The 24,455-nt window shown below is 47.0% G+C and overlaps 1 protein-coding gene across 7 annotated transcripts in view; it reads left to right on the top strand.

Moving 5' to 3' along the window:
• LIMCH1 (LIM and calponin homology domains 1) overlaps nucleotides 1–24,455 on the top strand; it is a 484,664-nt gene that overhangs the window by 381,750 nt on the left and 78,459 nt on the right. For all 7 annotated transcript variants that reach the window (XM_063921014.1, XM_063921011.1, XM_063921012.1 and 4 more), the window contains 4 exons: nucleotides 8,665–8,791; nucleotides 9,503–9,660; nucleotides 9,894–10,302; nucleotides 22,774–23,001. In XM_063921014.1, coding sequence (XP_063777084.1) covers nucleotides 8,665–8,791; nucleotides 9,503–9,660; nucleotides 9,894–10,302; nucleotides 22,774–23,001 — 922 coding nt within the window. The remainder of the gene's footprint in view (nucleotides 1–8,664; nucleotides 8,792–9,502; nucleotides 9,661–9,893; nucleotides 10,303–22,773; nucleotides 23,002–24,455) is intronic.

Genomic DNA, 24,455 nt, shown 5'->3' with positions numbered 1-24,455 from the left:
GAGAATCCTTTGCCCTAATTCAGCGTTATGAGAGGCAAAGGTATCAAAGGCATAATGTCTAATGAATGTGTTAATGGAAGACCCTGTGGCTGCCTTACATATCTGTTCTGCTGAAGCACCACGTTGTGCTGGCCATGACGGACCTACCTTACGAGTAGAGGGAGCAGAGACATTAGCCGGAACAGGGAGATGAGCTTGAGAATATGCTTCTGAAATCGTCATTCGAAGCCACTTTGCCAGTGTCTGCTTGTCAGCAGGCCATCCACTCTTTTGAAATCCGTAGAGAACGAAGAGAGTGTATTTTTCTGATGGCACTGGTATGATCCATGTAGATCCTTAAAGCACGGACTACGTTTAACGATGCATCTCCCGCAGAAAGGTCCGGCCCTTGGGAGACCGGGACTACAATTTCTTTGCTAAGGTGGAATTTAGACACCACCTTAGGAAGATATCCAGATTTGGTTCTGAGAACCGATCTATCTGGATAAAAAATCAGAAAAGGAGGGCGACATAACAATGCCCCTAAATCTGAAACTCTTCTAGCTGAGGCAATAGCCAGTAGAAAGAGAACTTCAGCTGTCAACCATTTAAAATCCACTTGTTTTAGTGGGTCAAATGGGGCAACTTGAAGGGCCTTTAGGACTAAACGTAAGTCCCAAGGCACTGTAGAAGGAACAAATGGAGGTTGAATGTGCAGAATTTCCTGGAAAAAAGTGCACACATCCTGTAGGTTAGCAATTATCTTTTGGAACCATACAGTCAATGCTGGCACTTGCACTCTCAAGGAAGCCACCCTTAGACCTTTGTCCATTCCTAACTGAAGGAATGCTAGGACTCTGGAAACTTTGAAAGACCTAGGATCAAATTTCCGGTCACTGCACCATTGAATAAAGACTTGCCATATTCGGTGATAAATGCGAGCTGAGGAAGGTTTCCTTGCTCTGGGCATTGTTTGAATTACCTGTTGTGAGAATCCTCTTGCTTTCCGGATGGAAGTTTCAAGAGCCACGCCGTCAAAGCCGGTCAATCCAGGTGCTTGTGATAGCAAGGACCCTGAGACAGTAGATCTGGACGTTGAGGAAGTAGGAATGGAGCATAAATCGACAAAAATCCCATCTAACTGACAGGGCATCCATAAAGATCACTTTGGTATCCTTTGTTCTTGACCCGTATGCGGGAACTTTGTTGTTCTGATGGGACGCCATGAGATCTATCTCTGGTAACCCCTACTTGTCTACCAGAATTTGGAAGACCTCGGTGTGTAAAGCCCATTCGTTTGCATGAATGGCGTATTGACTGAGAAAATCCGCTTCCCAGTTTAGGACTCCCTCAATGAACACTGCGGACAAGGCTGGATGAGGAAGTTCTGCCCACTTTAACGTGTGACTTACCTTCTTCATTGCGTTTTGGCTGCGAGTTCCTCCCTGATGGTTGAGGTATGCCTTTGCATTGTCCAAGTGGATTTGGACTGGTTTCCCCTGAAGGATGTCCTTTGCCTGAATAAGTGCCATATATATATATATGGCCCGAAGTTCCAGTATATTTATTGGCAGGCAACTCTCTTCCTTGGTCCACTGACCCTGGAAGCAACTCCTTCCTGACACCGCTCCCCAGCCCTGAAGGCTGGCATCCGTCAGAATTTCCCAATCTGATATCCAGAAGGGACTCCCTTTGTCCAGATGGAATGTCTGCAGCCACCAGGCTAATGACTTCCTTACTTCCAGAGGAAGGACCATAGTCTGCATTTTTGGAAAGGATCAGACGTTGCAGAGGCCTTGAGTGGAACTGAGCATACTCCACCATGTCGAATGTTGACACTATCAACCACATCACACGCATTACTGCGTGAATGGATACCCTTTGACTGTGTAGCAGCTCCTGAATCCTTGACTGAATTTTGGATATTTTGTTCAGAGGTAAAATTACTCTCTGAAGACTTGAATCCAACACAGCCCCCAAGTGAGTCATCCGTTGTGAGGAACCAGGGACGACTTTGCCCAATTTATGAGCCAACCGTGTCTCTGCAAACAAGCTATCGTCTGTCGCAGATGACACTGAAGCAATTCCTGAGATTGTGCCAGGATTAATAAGTCATTGAGGTATTGCAAAATCCTTATTCCCTGCTGACTGAGATAAGATGCCATTACCACCATAATTTTGGTAAACAATCTGGGAGCTGTGACCAGTCAAAATGGTAGAGCCTGAAACTGAAAATGTTGCTGGAGGATAGCAAACCTGAGAGCGCTGATGGGACAGTGCTGTAGGAACATGAAGGTAAGCATCCTGGATATCCAGGGATACCATAAAATCCTCCGGCTTTATGGCCAAAATAATGGAACGTAAAGTCTCCATATGAAAATGAGGCACCCAAATGTACTTGTTCAGCACTTTGAAATTGAGTATGGGCCGGAACGACCCATTTGGCTTCTGGACTAGAAACAGGTTGGAATAAAAACCTTGTCCTCGTTGTGCAGGAGGAACTGGAATTATCACTCCTGACTGAAGCAACTTCTGAACTACCTCTTGAAAAGCCCTAGCCTTCATTTCCACTGAAGATGGGCTGGTACAAAAAATCCTGTGAGGAGGGTGTTTCTTGAAAGCAAACGCATAACCATGAGATACCGCTTCTTGCACCCAGGCATCTGTGGTAGACTGCTGCCCGATCTGTGCAAACTGAAGAAGTTGGCCTCCCACCCTGAAGTCCTCCAGGTGGAGGCCCACACCATCAGGCTGATGGTTTATCTTCTGATTTGGAAGCTGTCCCTCTAGTAGCCCAATACTTTTTAGTCTTACCAGACTTGTCAGATTGAGACTGTTTGCCATAACCCTTTCCTTTTGCTTTTCCTTGAGTCCGAAAGGGCCGAAATGCTGGAAGTCTAGGCTTGGATTTATGTGTGGAAGGAAACTTCACTTTCTTGGAGTCTGCTTCTGACTTCAAAATACTGTTTAATTCTTTTCCAAAAAGAATATCTCCAGTAAAAGCCAAGACTCCAGAACCTTCTTAGATTGAGTCAGCTTTCCATATATGTAGCCAAACCGCTCTGCGAGCTGCTACTGCTGAGGCTGATGCCTGAGAGGCAATTGTACCCATATCCAAGGCTGCTTGTTTGATATGTGCAATATGGGATTTTTGCTCTCTAGACGCCATTGAAAGGACATCCTCCAATGCATCGGCCCAGGCTGCCACTGCTTTTGCCATCCAAACCGAAGCCATGGCTGGTCTTATGATTGCCCCAGACAAGGAGAAAATGGTTTTAAGAAAACCATCTATTTTCCTATCTGTGACATCATTTAATGATGTTGAAGGCAAGGATAATGTAGATTTTCGCACCCATCGGATGACATGCGTATCTTCTTTGTGAGCCACCTCCCTTTTTAAACAGTCCCCAGCCGGAAGAGAATAATGGGAATTCAATTTCCTTGGAATTCTAAACGTCTTACTGGGTGTAACCCAATCCTCTTGCATAATTTCCGTCAGCTGTTCTGACACCGGAAACTCAGTCCTAACTATTTTGGGACGTTTAAACACAGGTGCCTTAGTTTTTAACAAATTCTCTGCTTCCTCCTCTAAGCATAGAATGGCTTTCATAGCACTAATTAGCTCAGGAATGTCCACTGAGCTAAGGCCTTCCTCCTAATCTCTGTATGTTGACCTGGAGTGCGATGAGTTCTCATCCTCCAAGTCCTCATCTGAAACGTGTAGACTGTGAAGATGTTGTTTCATGTCTGTGATTTACTTACCACCGGCCTTTCAGCCTGTTTCTGTTGAGAGGCTGCCAATTCCTGTACTGGATGTGATAACCCCCAGATGGAATGTTGCATGTAAGGGTTAATAGGGTAACCTATCCCTGGTATAGGAGCTGGTATTTTCCGCTCAGCTATACTGGATAATGTCTGTGCAAAAGTAGCCCATGAGGGTTCAACCTGAACCTGTGCCTGCCTTGGATTATTCAATAGGCTTTGGTGAAAACTAAAACAAATTGCACATAATCCATTTTGAACCAGATCCTGAGAGGTTAACCCAGCTTTGCAAGACAAACATGACATGAGTGTTGGTGCTACTGTGGAGAGTGTATCCTCTCACCCTTGCCTCTCTTTAACATGATAAATAAATCACACCTTTACAGTGTTAACTACACAAGTTGTGACTGCAATCACTTTAAAATTTGTTAAAGTGACATACAATCTGATCCCTCCCTACTTTGCACCAGCATTGAGGATCGGAATGCACAGAAACTGACAGAAAATAGTAAAGTCAGCAATCACACTAGCAATCAGTCACAGGTTATACATTAGTATAATAAGCAATATGAGCACATAATCAACTACAGATACATTTCAAGTATGTAGGAGAAACATATTACTGCATTCCTTATATAGGAGTTTAAACATATTCAGTTGCACAGCGAAAGAAAACAGCAGCAATAGTTTACAGACTCATATGCATCAGGCACTTATCCAACTATTCGTACCAAAGGTAGATAGAGACTTAGTGCTGTATCACCCAGCTCAGGAGAGTGGGATACAGGGAGACATCACCCCGCTTCCAGTATCGATCAATACGTTAGTGAACGCTGAGTGGATCCAGACGCTATTAGTGTACACAATCGCCCTGTGAACCTACAGTGAACACCGACGCACCTGTCATACAGCTGCCTGTGCTGCGACTGGGTCTTTTTAAATACACAGCGTCTCAGACGGAAGCACGAACTCAGTTCATGGTGGGAAACTCAGAGGAAACTGGTCATGAATCGGGGGCAGGGGCGACCAAGGGAGCATCTTACTCCCCACTGCTAACATCATCCCTAGTGATCACGGCCTCATGCTACCCCTGGAGCCTATGATCCCTGAGGCCTAGCGCTGGTGCACCCAAGGTGTTAACCGCGTCAGCGACTATTCGGTAGTCTCCATCCCGATACAGTGCGGCTGTGTCTCGCATTTCCCCTACTAAGCGGAACCGATGCCTTACCTTCTCCCCGTGCTCCGGACACAGCCTGGTAATGCCTGCTGGACTTGCTAGTACATCCTACACAGACGCCCGCCGAAACAGCACTGTACACGTGGGTAAGCAATGTCGCGACCCGGCGGGGAGTTGTTGGAGCGACTCTTTCTAAAGTACGTACAAGACGCTTTTTAGGATGATCGCTCAAAAAATATGGTAAGACTATAAAAATAAAATAAAAAAGCTTATGGCTGTTAAAACCAGCAGCCCATTGACCATGGTCCGGCTCCTGCCGCACCAAACAAAAAACTGAATTGCCTGAGCCAGGAGACGGGGATAGAGGGACGGGCCCGTTGCATTCTCGGAGGCCGAAAGCTTTGATTGTTTGGTGCCAATCTGCTGTCGCTATTTCATATCCCAATGTTATCCTGTGGATAACCTGTGGACCATGCAGGAGAAAGTATCAACTACCATAAGAAGACAAGGAGTTTACAAGAGGAGGATTTGGGAGAACATATGAGGTCTCTTACTGTATGCAGGTCTTTTGTTGCCTTTTGTTAGACTTTACGTAAATAAACGTCATAGCTGTGAGTATACGTAATACGGATAGACCATCTGCATTGTCGTTGCCTTATTCCTCCTTGTAATTCCTTTCATTAAATGTTTGGAGAGTCACAATTTAAATATACAAGTTTGAATATCTTTTACTGCTGGAAGGACTCTCGCTGTGCTGCTAAATCCTGCCGTTTATGTGACCTGTTTGATGTGCAGGAAATAGAAGATCCTGTGCAATTTAATATAAAAGGGATGATGAAAATGTAAACTATTACACACAGCAATCTGCTTTTGTTACATGATGAAAATCAAAGGGTATTATCTGAGTGGTATTCAGAGCCACAGCCTCAAATCATGCAGGCTGGGCTTCAAACGGGTTCTGTTCTAAAGGATATGTACTGTTCTCTATTAATGTGGTTAGCAGATGGGGACAGTGAGACCTTGCCCACGTACAATTATCATCTGCTGCACAATGTCATGATGCTGTGAATGAGTTGCTATGACATCTAGTTTGTAGTGTATGCTAGATTATGTGCCTGTCATATATATATAACTGACAGATACGATTACTTTCTATAAAGGAGCAAAATATTGCTTGTTTTATCAATTACAGATTAATAACCCATGTTATAAACTCCATGCATACTCCTTTCTACCCTTACTGTTCTGTCTAGCCATACGAAAGCGTGAGGAAGTGTTTATTCTCCACCAACACTGCCAGTCTGAATGGCGCTCTGGTCTCACTGTTACCCTGCAGTAGTTATGGCAGAGCGTGGCTGGGGATGAGAGGGTCTGCAGGGGGGCGTTACAGCAGCCACCTCTAGGTGGAACAAGCTTGGCGGTAGAAGACTTACAATCTCCTTTGTATTACGTCACTACTTATGTGTTTGAATTGTAAAGTAAATTAGCTGTAATTTTCCTTTTTTTTTATGCACTCCTTTTTATTAACGAGTCTTATGGTAGTGTTATTGATGATGATGATGAGGATTATTAGAAATCATGCAGTGTCAGTGTCACCAGATGTTTCATAATGCCGCATTGGTTGTCAAATACTGCCTTAGATGACTGGCCAGACTGTGAGAGTGGCTTACACAGGTGTTCCTGCATTGCTGAATGATTGTTGGGATACTTGGAACTTGGTGCCGCGCTATGAAATGTTGTATGTAATATTTATCTGATCACACATTCTATCAGACTTTATTAGTCATAACTTCATCTTGTATACTTTACTATTGGTTGCTATTGTATGTCACACATTTATTCTTAATGTAGGACTTTGTTTTTAGGGTGAGCAAGATCTTTATCCCCCTTGGTAAATGGTTCCGGTATGAAAGGTCGACCATGTTATGGTCGACAGTCATTAGTTCGACCACTATTGGTCGACATTGACATGGTCGACATGTACACATGGTCGACACATGAAAGGTCGACACATGAAAAGGTCGACATGAGTTTTTTTACCTTTTTTTTTTGTGTCGTTTTTTGCGTAGAGTGACTGGGAACCCCAATTAGTGCACCGCGTTCGCTCGCCATGCTTCGGGCATGGTGCCTTCGCTACGCTACCGCTTCGCTCGACACACTTTACCGTTCCAATCGTAGTCCATGTGGATCGTAAAGTATGGAAAAGTTCCCCAAAAGAAAAAAAAGTTAAAAAACTCATGTCGACCTTTTCATGTGTCGACCTTTCACGTGTCGACCATTTTCATGTGTCGACCATGTGTCCATGTCGACCATGTCAATGTCGACCAATAGTGGTCGACCTAATGACTGTCGACCATAACATGGTCGACCATGTGAACGGATACCTTGGTAAATACTAATATTAGACTTTGATTGGGTATCCTTACTATACAGTGCTGTATTGCAGTTGTCTCTTCAATACGTTGTACTCTAGTTTCTGTTAGTGGCCGCCATAGTGGGACCTGCCCCAGTATTCATGAGAGTGCAGCTTGTTGTGTCCTTGGGCCCTCATTCCGAGTTGTTCGCTCGCTAGCTGCTTTTAGCAGCATTCACACGCTAAGCCGCCGCCTACTGGGAGTGAATCTTAGCTTAGCAGAAGTGCGAACGAAAGATTCTCAAAATTGCGAATAGAAATTTCTTAGCAGTTTCTGAGTAGCTCGACACTTACTCTGCCACTGCGATCAGTTCAGTCAGTTTCGTTCCTGGTTTGACGTCACAAACACACCCAGCATTCGCCCAGACACTCCCCCGTTTCTCCAGCCACTCCCGCGTTTTTCCCAGAAACGGCAGCGTTTTTTCACACACACCCATAAAACGGCCAGTTTCCGCCCAGAAACACCCACTTCCTGTCAATCACACTCCGATCACCAGAACGAAGAAAATTCCTCGTAATGCCGTGAGTAAAATACCTGTTGAGTAAAATAACTAAGCGCATGCGCTCTGCGAACATTGCGCATGCGCAGTAAGCGACTAATCGCAATATAGAGAAAATCGGCAACGAGCGAACAACTCGGAATGAGGGCCTCTGTGTTTTAAGCTTGCTGTTTGTATTCTTACTTAAGTGTGCTTTTTACTATTTCCCTCCATTAAATATTTCAAATAGTTTGTTCCTATATAATCAGAGTATTCATTATGACCTCATCCTGCCCACCATTACAGGATCTCCGTCATGCCTTCCAACATAAACATGTATGACCACTTAGTGTAACTAGACATTGTAAGTGTATTTATGCAGGTGCGTTTTACTGGCTGTTGTGGCATAGCTGAAACACTTCACCTTGTGGACTTAGCAAAGCCGATTTGCCCTTTATTTATTAGTAGAGGTCTTATCCCGGAGCTTTTACTAAATCTATAATTTATTAATTAATATTTAATTAGTACAGAGTTTTATTTTATTTTATATTCTTCTATTCATTTTTCATGGGTCAACGATTACACTTATTAAATCACATTTTGTTATTGTCAACCTACTGATCCATTATGATACACTCTTAAACTATTATCAAGATAACGCTGATTGATTTGCATTACATTTTTTTCTTCCTCACACAAATGTCTCCCCCTACTGGGCTAACCTGGAATGTCATGTTCATGTGCTGCTTGAAAAAAATCTATATGTAGTATTTAACTTTTAGCACCACCTAGTGGTAGGTTTACAGAATGCTTGTAAATGGAAATTAACTGGTGTTTTTCTGTGTACTGTACAGGAGTGTAAGCATGTGCGACATGAGGTATGAAGAGGAGGGAAGTATGCTGCCCCACAGCAAAGCTCACCATGAACACTTACAGTTTGTCAATGATCTACTCAAAGAGGAGGATGACACATGGCAGAATGTAGGTAGTTTTACCACAGCTTTTATTATTAGCGTAACATGCCATACATGAGAGGAGACTGTAACATTTCAAGCCATGTTAAATGGTTCTTTTATTTCTAAGTAATAATGTTGTGTTTGGCTGTCTATTTTATAGAGTAACACTTTAGTTACAAACAGATGCTATGGTTTAAATAGCTGATCTGTTCAGTATTAAAGAATATTATTTAGTTATTTATTGGGAGCGATTTATATAGCACATACATATTTCACAGAGTTTTACAGAGAATATTTGGCTGTTCACATCAATCCATACCATAAGCACGCAAACACAGTAGGGTTAAGTTTTGCCAGAGGCTCATTGACCAATCAGTATATTTTGGGGGAATGTGGGTGGAAACCGTAGCACCAGGGGGAAACCAGAGTACCCAGAGCAGACCTACGCAAGCACAAGGAGAATGTACAAACTCTACACAGTTAGGTTATTCGTGGTTGCAGTCGAATCCAATACCTCTGTGCTGCGTGGCAATAATCCTAACCATTACACAAACTATGCTATAGAGGCATATATTATTGATCAAAGTAGATCTATACATCTGGAAAAAAAAACATTCTTCTTATCCTGCTGAATTATTTTACATAAGTGAATTCACTTTTGACCTTCATAATGTAAGTTTGTTGTTCAAAGAACAAACAACTATTTTCTTATCTCAAATGCTCTGTATTGTGTAAGGACCTGGCTCGGTGGAAGACCCGCAGGAGAAGTGCATCACAGGATTTGATAAAGAAGGAAGAGGAAAGGAAGAAGATGGAAAAGGTTCTCCGTGGAGAAGATGATTCGTCTGAAAGGAGAAAAAGCATTAAAACATACAAGGAAATAGTAGAAGAGAAGTAGGTTTCCTCTGTGGTTTGCATTGCATTTGTCTGAGAGAGGTTTGCAAGATGTTTAAAGGTCTGTTCTAGTTTTTGGGGATTTTCTTTAAAATACTTTACTATTAAAAAGAGGACAGCTATATATTTTATTTTAAAACCGCAGAAGTTTATTCATCTTTTAAATGGCAAAGGAAAAGATCTGTTGCTAACTGTTATTTATCCCCATTTTATTTATGTGTTCATTGCTCCAGAGAGCGACGAGAAAAAGAATTGCATGAAGCCTACAAAAATGCCAAGTCACGGGACGAAGCCGAGAAGATCCTGCAGAAATACATTGAACGGTTCACAATAAGTGAGGCTGTCCTGGAACGTTTAGTGATGCCAAAAATTATGGAGAGAAGCCATTCGGTAGAGCCGGGCTTACTCTCCTCATCAGAGGACCCCAACCCACTGAAGTACCTGAGACAGGAGTCATTGCCATCTCCAAAGTTCACTGCTACGGTGGAGGCAACCATATCTCCCAGCGGTGAATCAGAATTGAAAACACCAGCAGTTTGCACATCTCCTACAAAAAATGTGGTCTCTAAGGCAGTGCCTATGCTGACTCCCAAGCCTTACTCCCAGCCGAGAAACACCCAGCAGGTCCTGAAAAGATTCAAGGTAAAGTCTGTGGTTGGATTAAGATGTGCTAAATCCAGACAGATGGATGGGACTTACTTGCCCAATGACTGTGAGGTATAAGCATCCACTTTGCTCCAGGGTAGTCCATAGCCACATAGGAAAGGTGATTACTTCCTTGATGAATTTGTGCTTTGTTGTTAGTTGTGTGTATAGCTTGCCATTGAACATCGATAGTTTTGCAACAATGGATGGTCTATGGCTTATGGTGATGGTAGCCTGATGTCAAGGACTACAGCAGGGGGGTAGGGGGGTGAGGGAAGTTGGGGGCGGGTTTTTGGCTGGTGTTGTGGATCCTTGCATACATACTAGTCCGCTATCGATGGCTCAATCATCAATATTTTTCTACCAATGATTTTAAACCATTGGCCATTACGAGTACAAGACAATGTAGGACAAGTACATGGTATATAAACAATGCTGCATCAGCGGATGTGACACTGAAATAAGGATCAGGTGTCCAAAACCGAGGGCTTGGTGCCGATGTACGGAGTATAGTGTAAACATTTGTATTCATTCATTTTTATGGATCATTTCTTGTCATTGCATTACAAAGTGAAAACATACAAACGTTTCTCCTACAAAATAATTTTACCAAAAGCAAGTGCATAAATGTGAAAGTCATGAATACTTAAATTTACACATATTCAGTGCCACCTTATATCATCTCAAAAATATATTGCATTTAACAATTTAATTCTTCAGGGGCGTGGCTTAGCCGGCATCAGGGAAAGCTGGGATTACGTGGAGCTCCAGCTTGGACTTCCCTATTAAAGTGCCTGGGCCCACGATTTTAAACGCTAACCGGCTGTACTGTGCCTACCTGGGCCTGCTGACCGACCTGGTACTGGGGGGTGAGTGCTGCGGAGTCGGGGGGGCCCTGTGTTGCCCCCTGCGGATTGCGGCCTACCTCCGGTGCTGAGGCCGGGACCTCGATTTAGGGTGCGAGCCGCCGGAGGGACCAGCCTGACGGATCCGAAACGGCCAGCCCCGCTCTGCGGATTTACTCCCCCGTTTTGAAGACACACTCCACCGCTAGATGCTCTACCAGGCGCTCGGAGACTCCAGCAGGGGACTGAGGACCGCCGAGGACGCCCGAGGTAAGGGCGGCGGCGGGCGGCGGCCATCTTGCGGTTAGCGCCGCTGAACACTCGGCCGTAGCGACTGCTGACGGGGCTCTCCTGTGGGGCTGATAACCCAGGACACAAGCTCCCAATACCCCCGCTGACCTGACCCCTGAAGTCGGGTGATAGAGGAAGAGGCCGTGAGCTGGTGCAGCTCTAGAGATCAGCCGGCGGCCATCTTGGGACTGGCACCACCTCTGTTAACCCATAGAAGAGACAGCACACAGTGATTTTCAGGCTCCTGTCACCCCTGCTCTAGCCAGCTCATTGCTCACAGCCCACATGCATGCTCCCTGTCTCCTCGGGCCCCTGTGGAGGGCATACCTGCAGTCATCCCTGCCATTTCTGCGCTCGGTCCCCACTGTGTCACCCAGCTGCCATCACTTTGCTGTAGAGGACCCGGAATTTTCTCTCAACCCATGGCCCTGCGGCCGGTCTGTTTCTTTTTTGCAAGTTTACTCCTATACTGATGGCCGGCTAGCCACCTAGATTCTGGGGTGGCGTGCTGGTGCTGACCCCGACGGGATGATACTCTAATCACACAACGTTACTTCTGATGCTCTACTGACGTACCCAAGGTGCCCCATGGTGAGAGGAAAGAAAGGATCGCAAGGGAGAGGAAGGAAGTCACATACACTCACCTCGACGCGTGCAATGGATACTCCGACCTCGGTTGACATGAGGCAATTTTTTCTCCCCCAGAGCTCCGCCCCTACGGTGGATGTCTCCCTACCCTCGACCCCACGTCTCTCGCCTGTCTCGGACTCGGCTTCCCAAGTGGGATCACAGGCGGCAGCCCCACATGCCACGACGGACCCGGGAAGTCTCGCCCAGATTCTGAACCTGCTTCAGGCCCTACCAACTAAGCAGGACTTTGAGCACTTGGAGGGGAGAGTCCGGGAAACAGTACGCTCAGAGATTGCTGCGGTTCAGGCAGAAATAACGCACATCGGCTCCCGCCTGACTACGCTGGAGGGCTTCTCCTCAGACACAGCAGCTGCACATAACGCCCTCAGGGCCACCGTTATCAAACAGGCGTCCTGCCTTCAACAGCTCCAAGACCGTGTAGAAGATTTGGATAACCGCGGAAGGAGAAATAACCTGAGGGTCAGGGGGGTTTCGGAGGATATTACCCCTGCCTGCCTCACTGACTTCCTCACGACGGTTTTCAATGAAATTTTGGGCCGTGATCCCGCTTCCATAATCGAATTCGACAGGGCCCACCGAGCTTTGAGACCCAGGGGCGCACCGTCTGATCGCCCTCGCGACATTATCTGTCGTCTTCATTACTACACGGAAAAAGAGGAGATCCTTCGCAAAACCCGCCGCATGGATGTGATAGAGACTGCCTCTCATAAACTCCAGATCTTCCAGGACCTATCGTGGACGACCCTTCAGAAGCGCAGAGCCTTACACCCGCTCACTGCAGAACTTCGGAAGCTGGGCATTAAATATAGATGGAGCTTCCCTTTTGGCCTTCAGACCTCGCACAATGGGACTCTATATACCTTTAAAGACCCCTCCGACTTGCCCCTTTTCTGCCAAGCGCTGGGAATACCACAGGTCTCTCTTCCAGAATGGCAGGAGCCCCTGACCGACGGCGCCCCACCTGAACTCACCCACCCTGACAACGACTGGCACCTTGTCCACCGCAACCCGAGACCCCCTAGGGAGCAGCGTTCCTCCACGCAGTCGACGAAGAGATGAAGGTCGCAGCCTGGTTCGGAACTTTCACTGGAGCAATTTCGGATGGTCCTTCCTTAGCTTAAAAGAATTATTGCCGACTCGGGGGATCTCCTTGCCGTGCGGCACACTCTCCCTGACGGGAGGTGGTCGGGGCATCGAGATCGTACTCGACTCAACGAATGTCCACCAGTCCTGTACGGGTCGGAGATACCTGTTCCTGGTTAAATTCCATCTCTTTTCAGTGGTTGTTCTTCTTAGTTGTGTGATCAAACTGTTCAGATATACAGTATTACTGATTGTGATGTTATATTCCCTGTTGGGGTTGGGGCTGGCACTGACCCCCCAGTTCGCCCCTGCACCGCCCGAGTATTCTTGGTCTCCGACACGATTAGCGCGTCCGAGCTCCCAGGAGGCGGTAGAGTTGTCATTTATTCAGTTTATTTTTTCAGCTGATATTTGCATGTTAGGTCTATCGACCTACCTTCTTTATGTTTTCTTTGTTTCTGTTTCTTTTTTCCCCTCTCCTCCCCCCCTCCCCCTACTGTGTATCTCTCTGCTGTACGAGTTGTCGTGTCTTCCTGGTCGGACTAAGCATTCCATATATGTTTCCAGACGATGGCGGTAGACCCTAAACTGACAAATATAAAATTGGTTTCCCTTAACGTGAAGGGCCTCAATGTCCCGGAGAAACGCTCGAGGTTGCTTAGGGACCTCTTTGCATTCAGAGCTGATGTGGCTTTTTTACAGGAAACCCACTTCAAAGTGGGAGTGGCCCCGGGTCTCAAAGACCGTAACTACCCACATTCCTTCTACAATAACAACAGCAAAGGTAAATCTCTGGGAGTAGCTATTTTGCTATCTAAACGTTTGCCTTTCCGAGATATAACGTCCGAATCCTTGGGGGAGGGCAGGATACTCCTAGTGAAATGTACACTGTTCGATCAACCGTATACATTTATTAACCTATACGCTCCCAACCAATCACAACCCAGTTTCTTGGCGAAGGCTCTCAATCGCGTAGCCCCCTTGGTAGCGGGTATTCCAGTTATTGGAGGCGATCTCAATTGGACCCTCCAACCAGAGGTGGACATCTCTGGGGCGCCGGCAAGGCCCTCCCTAGCATCGCACCGTAGGGTGCGGCGGTCTCTCCACGACCACCAGCTGATCGACACCTGGCGGCTCCAGCACCCCGGGGACAGGGACTATACGTTCTATTCCAGACCCCATGACATTTACTCTAGATTAGACTACTTCCTCCTACCTCACAGATTCCTACATTTAGTTAGGGAAACAGCTATTGGACTAATCACTTGGTCGGACCACGCTCCTGTCTACCTGACCCTGGAGACATCCCATCCACACTCCAAGCAATGTACCTGGCGGTTGAATGAACAACTTCTAATGGATACGAGGTTCCAACCCCAGCTGCTTGAGACTTTGGAGAACTATTTTCTAGATAATGAGACGCCAGATGTCTCCCGGGTCACGGTGTGGGAGGCCCACAAGTGTGTTCTAAGGGGGAAGCTCATACAGCTAGGCTCCATGCTGAAAAAAGAGAGACTCGGGGAAAAGACTACCTTACTCCAGCGGCTTAAGGACTTAGAGACATCACACAAAACGAAACCCTCCCCATCGGTGCTGACCGCCCTGACCGAGACGAGATCTGCTCTCAACACATTGTTGTTTGCAGACATTAAGAGGGACTACAGGCTCTGTAGAAACCGCTTTTATCAATGGGGTAACAGGCCAGGGAAGCTATTGGCTAGGGCGCTCCGCGCGCAGAGGGCCACGCTATTTATACAGTCGGTACAGGATGCAGCGGGGACCCGCCGCACCCTTACAAAGGACATCGCCGAAACCTTCCACGCTTACTACACCAAATTATATAATCTCCGGACACCAGGAACCCCGACATCCCTGTCGACAACTCGAGACCTGGTGGAGGGATACCTTGGCGACGCGGGACTCCCTAAATTATCAGCGGATGAGAGTGCTTGGCTAGACTCCCCCTTTTCCCTCCCGGAACTGGAACAAGCCCTTAAGGAAGCTCCTTCCGGAAAGAGCCCAGGCCCAGATGGCTATACAGTTTCTTATTACAAGCTCTTTAAGAGCACTCTCCTGCCCAAAATGCTACTGGCATTCAATGAGATCTCTGACGACCGGGGTTTCTCCCCTCAATCATTAGAGGCATTCATTACGATTATACCAAAGGATGGGAAAGACCCAGCTCAATGTCCTAGTTACCGACCCATATCCCTCCTCAACACAGACGTCAAGCTGTTTGCTAAACTTATAGCAAACAGATTGAAGCTGCTACTCCCCAACATTGTGCATTCGGATCAGGTGAGTTTCATACCCGGAAGAGAGGCGCGCGATAACACCACCAAGATCATTGATTTGATACACTTGGCCTCGAGCAAACATGAACCGATGGTGGTGCTTTCTACTGATGCCGAGAAGGCTTTCGACAGAGTAGATTGGATGTTCATGGAGGGGGTCCTGCGTCACCTGGGGCTGGGACCGATCAGTTTGGGGCGCATTTTAGCACTTTATAACTCCCCCTCTGCAAGGATTAAAATTAATGGAGACTTGTCCCGCCCGGTTCCGATAAGGAATGGCACTAGACAAGGATGTCCCCTCTCGCCACTAATTTTTGTCCTCTGTATGGAGGCCTTGGCGGGAGCCATTAGATTAAATCCGAACATCTCGGGACTCACGGCTGGGGGTAGAGAATTCAAACTCGCACTGTTCGCAGATGACTTGTTAGCTATCCTGTCGAACCCGGTGGTGTCTGTCCCCAACCTGATGACCGAGCTTGATAGATACGGATCCATGTCAAACTTCAAGATTAACCTCTCTAAGTCAGTGGCAGTGAACGTGTCAATGGCCTCCCAAGCTCTTGATAACCTTAAACAATCCTTCCCCTTCCACTGGCATCCCTCTAGCTTCAAATACTTGGGGATCACACTCCATAAAGACCTATCACGCCTTTTTGACGAAAACTTAAAAAAACTACTGACCTCACTCCGCTCTGAGTTCCGGGACTGGGGCAACAGTCTATCCTGGTTGGGGAGACTTAGTGTCATCAAAATGAATGTTCTGCCGAGAGTCCTTTATCTCCTCCAGGTGCTCCCGATATCCATTCCCAAAGCATGGTTCAGAGACTTACATAATTCGGTGAGGGACTTCGTCTGGGGAGATAAATGGCCTCGTTTCCAGCACGACATCCTTTTTCGCCCTAAACACAAGGGGGGTCTTCAGCTACCGCACTTTACTCTGTACTATGAGGCCATTATTCTCCACCGAATTATGGAATGGTCGCGCCCACATGACATAAAACAGTGGGTTCATATCGAGGGAACGGTGATGCCTGCCCCCATTGCATACTACCCCTGGCGCTCGAGGCTGCCACATGTAGACCACCCTACTATTGGCCCTACACTTACACGCTGGGGCAGACTTAGGGTACTACCACATATATCTTCTAAATACTCCCCTCTGACCCCACTGTTCAATAACCCAGATTTCCCACCGGCTGCCTCAGGCCGGGGATTCGACTCTTGGAAAAGGGCGGGGGTGACACGTGTCGGCGGGCTGGTGGAGCGTGGAGAGGTGGTCCCTTTCCCCTTAATGCAATCCAAGTGGAACCTTTCGCCTTCAGAGATCTGGAAATATCTCCAATTAAAACATTTTGCCATGGGGAGCGCTATACGCCCAAGCCTGAGTAGATCATTAACAGCTTTTGAGAGCCTCTGCCTGGAGCCTTCTCGCCCACCACACTTCCTCTCAAGGTGCTATAGAATACTGATTGAGAATAAATTCCCAGATCTACCCAAATATGCTAGAGACTGGGAGAAGAGCTTTCAGGCCACCTTTGCCAGCTCCTCTAGTTATTCGGTCCTCGAGACGCATTTTAAAGTCTTATCTCGTTGGTATAGGTGTCCCCAAACATTAGCTAAAATGTTTCCCAATATAACAGATGCATGTTGGAGATGTAACAATCATCCGGGCTCCCCGATGCATATCTGGTGGAGCTGCCCCGAACTTCGTCCCTTTTGGGACAAGGTTATAGCAATTTCAAAATTGTTAGTGGATCCAGGGGTTCCTTCGGAGCCTACTTTCTGGCTTCTCAACTGTACTTCATGGCCCCTGTCAACATATAAAAAATCTCTATTAAAGTTTCTCAATAGCGCAGCCAAAGCGGTCATTCCGGTTCACTGGCGATCGACTAATCCTCCTACCGTGAGGGAGTGGGTCGCCAGAGTGGATTGGTATATGACTATGGAGGAATTGCGGGTGACACCGGAGACGAACCAAGGGTTCACGACTACTTGGTCCCCTTGGCTCGAATTTAAGGCCTCACAAGCTTACTCGACATTGCTGTAGCGACCTAGACCATTTACCTTGATCCCCTACCTGGGCTCCCCCGCTGTCCTCCTGGGAACGACTGAAGCTAGAAACATACACCTCAGACCCCCGACCAGACTAGACACGGAAGATTCGCTGTGACCTCCCCCCCCCCTTCCCCCCTCTTCTCAGATCCTCTAACCCCTCCCTTTTTCTTTTTTCCTCTTTCTCTTCTTCCTTTCCACTCTATACTCTTCTGTTTTGTTTTTTTGAACTGTTTTAAACATTGGAAATGCTTTATTGAGACAGCTAGCACCTAGAATGGCCGGAAACGACCTTGAATTTCAGATAAGGCCCTAGCCGGGGAGTCCCCCAACAGCAGGCCATGTTAAGTTCGTAAACCGTCATTGCTTGTATCAAATGGACTTATTGATATTTGAATTGTAAATGCTGTCTTCTATTACTCGCTGTAATATGTTCTTACCTTTAATCAATAAACATTTATTGAAAAAAAAATTTTTTTTAATTCTTCAGCTTACAGCTGGAAAATCTTCTGGTATATACATTTGTTTTTACATATTTTTTTATTTTTATATTCATCCATTGCTGTCTTTTTCAGTCACTCCTGGCTGAGTGTTGCTTTAAACTCCGCATACAGTAATCCTAGTTTACTAGTAAGCTCAGATTGGCTGTTTCAGAATTCAGTGTAAATGACAGCGTTTATAATCATGGGGAGGAAAAGGGAGAACTGATGGGGACAGTTGTTGTGCGATTATGTGATCAGAGAATATATTGGTTTGTGCTATACTGCTGGTATAATGTGTGCAAGAGAGGGGCACACTGCTGGTATAATGTGTGCGAGAGGGGCACCTTGCTGGTATAATGTGTGCGAGGGGACATTGCTGGCATAATGTGTGCAAGAGGAGCACCCTGCTGGTATAATGTGTGCGAGGGGACACTGCTGGTATAATGTGTGCGAGAGGAGCACCCTGTGCGAGGGGAAACTGCTGGTATAATGTGTGCGAGAGGAGCACCCTGCTGCTGTAATGTGGGCGAGGGGACACTGCTGGTATAATGTGTGCGAGAGGAGCACCCTGCTGGTGTAATGTGTGCGAGGGGACACTACTGGTATAATGTGTGCGAGAGGGGCACCCTGCTGGTATAATGTGTGCGAGGAGACACTGCTGATATAATGTGTGCGAGAGGAGCACCCTGTTGGTATAATGTGTGTGAGGGAACACTGCTGGTATTATGTGTGCAAGAGAGGGGCACACTGCTGGTATAATGTGTGCGAGGGGACATTGCTGGCATAATGTGTGCAAGAGGAGCACCCTGCTGGTATAATGTGTGCGAGGGGACACTGCTGGTATAATGTGTGCGAGAGGAGCACCCTGTGCGAGGGGAAACTGCTGGTATAATGTGTGCGAGAGGAGCACCCTGCTGCTGTAATGTGTGCGAGGGGACACTGCTGGTATAATGTGTGCGAGAGGAGCACCCTGCTGGTGTAATGTGTGCGAGGGGACACTGCTGGTATAATGTGTGCGAGAGGAGCACACTGTGCGAGGGGAAACTGCTGGTATAATGTGTGCGAGAGGAGCACCCTGCTGCTGTAATGTGTGCGAGAGGACACTGCTGGTATAATGTGTGCGAGAGGAGCACCCTGCTGGTGTAATGTGTGCGAGGGGACACTACTGGTATAATGTGTGCGAGAGGGGCACCCTGCTGGTATAATGTGTGCGAGGAGACACTGCTGATATAATGTGTGCGAGAGGAGCACCCTGTTGGTATAATGTGTGTGAGGGAACACTGCTGGTATAATGTGTGCAAGAGGATCACACCGCCCGTTTAATGGTTTGGGATTGGTCACACTGCTGGTATAATGGTTGGGGATGGGTCGTTCTACCGATATAATGGTTGGGAATAGGTCACACTGCCGGTATAATGGTTGGGGATGGGTCGCACAGCTGGTATAATGGTTAGGGATGGGTCACATTGCCTGTATAATGGTTGGAGATGTGTTGCACTACTGGTATAAGGGTTGACAATGAGATACACTGCTGGTATAATGGTTGGGGGTGGGTTACACTGCTGGTATAATGTGTGAGAGAGGGGCACACTGCTGGTATAATGTTTGCAGATGGGTTGCACTGCCGGTATAATGTTTAGAGATGGGGCACATTGCCGGTATAATTGTTGAGGATGGGTAGACCTGCAGGTATAATGGTTGGGGATTGCTTGAACTGCTGGTATGATGTTTGCAGATGGGTTACACTGCCGGTATAATGTTTACAGATGGGTCACATTGCCAGTATAACATTTGGGGATGGGTTACACTGCTGATATAATGTTTGGAGATGGCTTGCACTGCCGGTATAATGTTTACAGATGGGTCACATTGCCGGTATAATGGTTGGGGATGGGTTACACTGCCGGTATAATGGTTGAGGATGGGTTACACTGCCGGTATAATGTTTACAGATGGGTCACATTGCCGGTATAAGTGTTGAGGATGGGTAGCACTGCCGGTATAATGGTTGGGGTTGGTTTGCACTGCTGGTATAATGGTTGGGGATGGGTCACACTGCTGGTATAATGGTTGGGCATGGGTTACCCTGCTGTTATAATTTGTGCATGAGGGGCACACTGCTGGTATAGTGTTTGCAGATGGGTCACATTGCTGGTAAAATAGTTGGGGATGGGTCACACTGCCGGTATAATGGTTGAGGATAGCTTACACTGCTGGTATCATGGTTGGGGATGGGTTACACTGCCGGTATAATGGTTGTGGATGAGTTACACTGCTGGTATAATGTGTGTTAGAGGGGCACACTGCTGGTATAATGTTTGCAGATGGGTTGCACTGCCGGTATAATGTTTACAGATGGGTCACATTGCCGGTATAAGTGTTGAGGATGGGTAGCACTGCCGGTATAATGGTTGGGGTTGGTTTGCACTGCTGGTATAATGGTTGGGGATGGGTCACACTGCTGGTATAATGGTTGGGGATGGGTTGCACTGCTGGTATAATGTGTGAATGAGGGGCACACTGCTGGTATTATGTTTGCAGATTGGTCACATTGCTGGTTAAATGGTTGGGGATGGGTCACACTGCTGGTATAATGGTTGAGGATGGGTCACACTGCTGGTATAATGGTTGGGGATGGGTTACACTGCCGGTATAGCAGTTGGGGATGGGTCACACTGCTGGTATAATGGTTGGGGATGGGTTGCACTGCTGGTATAATGTGTGCATGAGGGGCACACTGCTGGTATTATGTTTGCAGATTGATCACATTGCTGGTAAAATGGTTGGGGATGGGTCACACTGCTGGTATAATGGTTGAGGATAGGTTACACTGCCGGTATAATGTTTGCAGATGGGTTGCACTGCCGGTATAATGTTTACAGATGGGTCACATTGCCGGTATAACAGTTGGGGATGGGTTACACTGCCGGTATACCGGTTGGGGATGGGTTACACTGCCGTTATACCGGTTGGGGATGGGTTACACTGCTGGTACAATGTGTGCGAGAGGGGCACACTGCTGGTATAGTGGTTGCGGATTGGTTACACTGCTGGTATAATGGTTGGGGATGGGTTACACTGCTGGTATAATGTGTGCGAGAGGGGCACACTGCCAGTATAATGGTTGGGGATGGGTCACACTGCTGGTATAATGTTTGCAGATGGGTCACACTGCTGGTATAATGGTTGGGGGTGGGTCACACTGCCGGTATAATGGTTGGGGATGGGTCACACTGCCGGTATAATGGTTGGGGATGGGTTACACTGCTGGTATAATGTATGCGAGAGGGACACACTGCTGGTATAATGGTTGGGGATGGTTTACAGTGCCGGTATAATGGTTGCGGATGGGTCACACTGCTGGTATAATGGTTGGGGATGGGTCACACTGCCGGTATAATGGTTGCGGATGGGTCACACTGCTGGTATAATGGTTGGGGATGGGTCACACTGCCGGTATAATGGTTGGGGATGGGTCACACTGCCGGTATAATGGTTGGGGATGGGTCACACTGCCGGTATAATGGTTGGGGATGGGTTACACTGCCGGTATAACGGTTGGGGATGGGTTACACTGCTAGTATAATGGTTGGGGATGGGTTACACTGCTGGTATAATGTTTGGAGATGGCTTGCACTGCCGATATAATGTTTACAGATGGGTCACATTGCCGGTATAATGGTTGGGGATTGCTTGCACTGCTGGTATAACGGTTGGGGTTGGGTTACACTGCAGGTACAGTGTTTGGGGATGGGTTACACTGCTGGTATAATGGTTGGGGATGGGTTACAGTACTGGTATAATGTGTGCATGAAGGGCACACTGCTGGTATAATGTTTGCAGATGGGTCACACTGCTGGTATAATGGTTGTGGATGGGTTACACTGCCGGTATAATGGTTGGGGGATGGGTCACACTGCCGGTATAATGGTTGGGGATGAGTTACACTGCTGGTATAATGTATGCGAGAGGGGCACACTGCTGGTATAATGGTTGGGGATGGTTTACAGTGCCGGTATAATGGTTGCGGATGGGTCACATTGCTGGTATAATGGTTGGGGATGGGTCACACTGCCGGTATAATGGTTGGGGATGGGTCACACTGCCGGTATATTGGTTGGGGATGGGTCACACTGCCGGTGTAGTGGTTGGGGATGGGTAACACTGCTGGTATAATGGTTGGGGACAGGTTATACTGCTGGTATAATGGTTGGGGATGGGTCACACTGCCGGTATAGTGATTGAGGATGGGTCACACTGCTGGTATAATGGTTGGGGATGGGTTACACTGCTGGTATAATGGTTGGGGATAGGTCACACTGCCGGTATAGTGGTTGGTATAATGCGTGAAGTCTGTGTATAAAAACTATTTGTCTGCATTGATAGAGGGACCCTAATATAATGTATGTGTGACTTCCATATAGTTATAACTGTATTACTGTATGTACTGTATTATGCTTTTATATAACCTATTTTAATGTTTAATAACAGTTTGTTATTTTTAAAAAATATGGAACTAAGCTATTATTGAAGGCACAGATTTTGTGCCTTAAGCAGAACCCTTGCAATGAGCAGACTAGATGGAGCAGATGCTTGGTATACAATAATACTCTGTAATAATACAGAAGACAACATGTTACATCTTCTATTGATCTCCTGTATAATGCTCCTGAGTTCCAAGTCTTCTTGTCATTTTTTCATTTATTACTTTGCCTTCAGTTCCGGTTTAGTGTAATAGTTTCCATCTGTTTTTGCTGAACCCCCTTTAAGGTGGATGGGAAAGTTAGTGAGAATGGAGAAACCCCCAATGGGACAGTGGATCAGAGAGAAAGGGGAGCCAGCGACATTCAGACCTTTGCCCCATCACTGACGCGCTCACAGAGGTTTGAAGGTGTTGCCAGAGTGGACCCATCAGCATCCCAGGTGAAGATGGATGTCTCTTCCATTGAACTCAGCTTGACAAGGCCAAATGTGCAGAGTTCTATCACGAATCCAGAGGTAAGGACAGGATCCTGTATACAGATGTGTCCTAACCTCAATACACAATATGGCGTGACTGAACCGCTCTGAAAGGAGCAGCATACCGTCTTTTCCTTTAAATTTTGCATCTTACTTGCATCACAAACGCAGCGAAACACTGCTCACAGTGCACCAGAGACACTGGGCTGGGACGGTAACTGCACAGGAATTCGTTGTAAACACTGACAAAGTCGCAGATGAAGTACAAAGAGATTTATCAAAGAGTGATTTTGTTCATAAAATAAAATCCATATAAATAGATTTTTAATTCCCCAATCACTTTAGTATGATAAACATCTGCTGAGTAAAATCACAATTTCTCTTACGTCCTAGAGGATACTGGGGTCTATTTAGTACCATGAGGTATAGACGGGTCTACTAGGAGCCATGACCACTTTAAGAATTTGATAGTGTGGGCTGGCTCCTCTCTCTATGCACCTCCTCCCAGACTCAGTTTAGAAAATATGCCCGGAGGAGCCAGTCATGCTGAAGGAAGCTCCTGAAGAGTTTTCTGCATTTATTTTACACTATATGTTAGTTGTTTTCAGGCAGGGCTGGATGGCACCAGCCTGCCTGCTTCGTGGGACTTGGGGCGGGGGTTTGACGGCCCAACCTCTTGAAGGGTTAATGGTCCCGTTCCCCCCTGACAAGACACTGAGCTCCTTCACGGCGAGCGTACAGTCCCACAGCACGCCGCCACCCCTAACAGAGCCAGAAGAATGTAGAGTGGTGAGTACTAAGCCGGCGTCCCGGCTAGCGGGGCGCCGGACATTATGGCGGCATGAGGATACGGAGACGCACGGCTTCTAAACGGGGTGGAATGCATCTCCGAACACAGTACACAACTGCGTCCCCGTACACTGTACACAGTACCCATACTGGCACAATAGCCTTAAAACAGTTTTCTCCATTTTAAGCACAAGATTCCTCAGCCAGTATAAAAAAAGCGGGAAGACCGCGCGCCATTGAAGGGGTGGGACTTCACTATGAGAGGATCCAGCAGCTCACCAGCGCCATTTTCCCTCTGCAGTGGACACAGACGCTGACAGGACAGGGAGGCGCAGCTCCTCCAGTGTGACTCTAAATGACCTCAGCGGTACCAGGGGTCATAGCAGGGGGGAGCGATTACTAGTGTACTAAGTCCCCTATCAGGGTACTTAGTCTGCGACCCGGCTAAGCTTGGCATTAGCGATAAGGGCGCGGTGGGGGCTGGCTCCAAACATCTCTGTGTCTCCCTGAAAGGCTCTTTGTGGGTTAATTGTGCTTAACCTTTCCTCTGTGTGTGTGTGTGTGTGTGTGTGCTGTCACATTACATTATGTCAGGCAAAGAGTGTGTGTCTTGTACTACAGAGTGTTCCTATTCAACAGGGGGCTTGCTACTGGGTACTCAGGGTTCACAGACTAGCTGGGCTGAACCGGAATGGGTTAATTCT

The sequence above is a fragment of the Pseudophryne corroboree genome, chromosome 1 (genome assembly GCF_028390025.1).
Source record: "Pseudophryne corroboree isolate aPseCor3 chromosome 1, aPseCor3.hap2, whole genome shotgun sequence".
NCBI classification, from domain to species: Eukaryota; Metazoa; Chordata; class Amphibia; order Anura; family Myobatrachidae; genus Pseudophryne; species Pseudophryne corroboree.
This window is presented reverse-complemented; position numbering and strand designations above follow the sequence as displayed.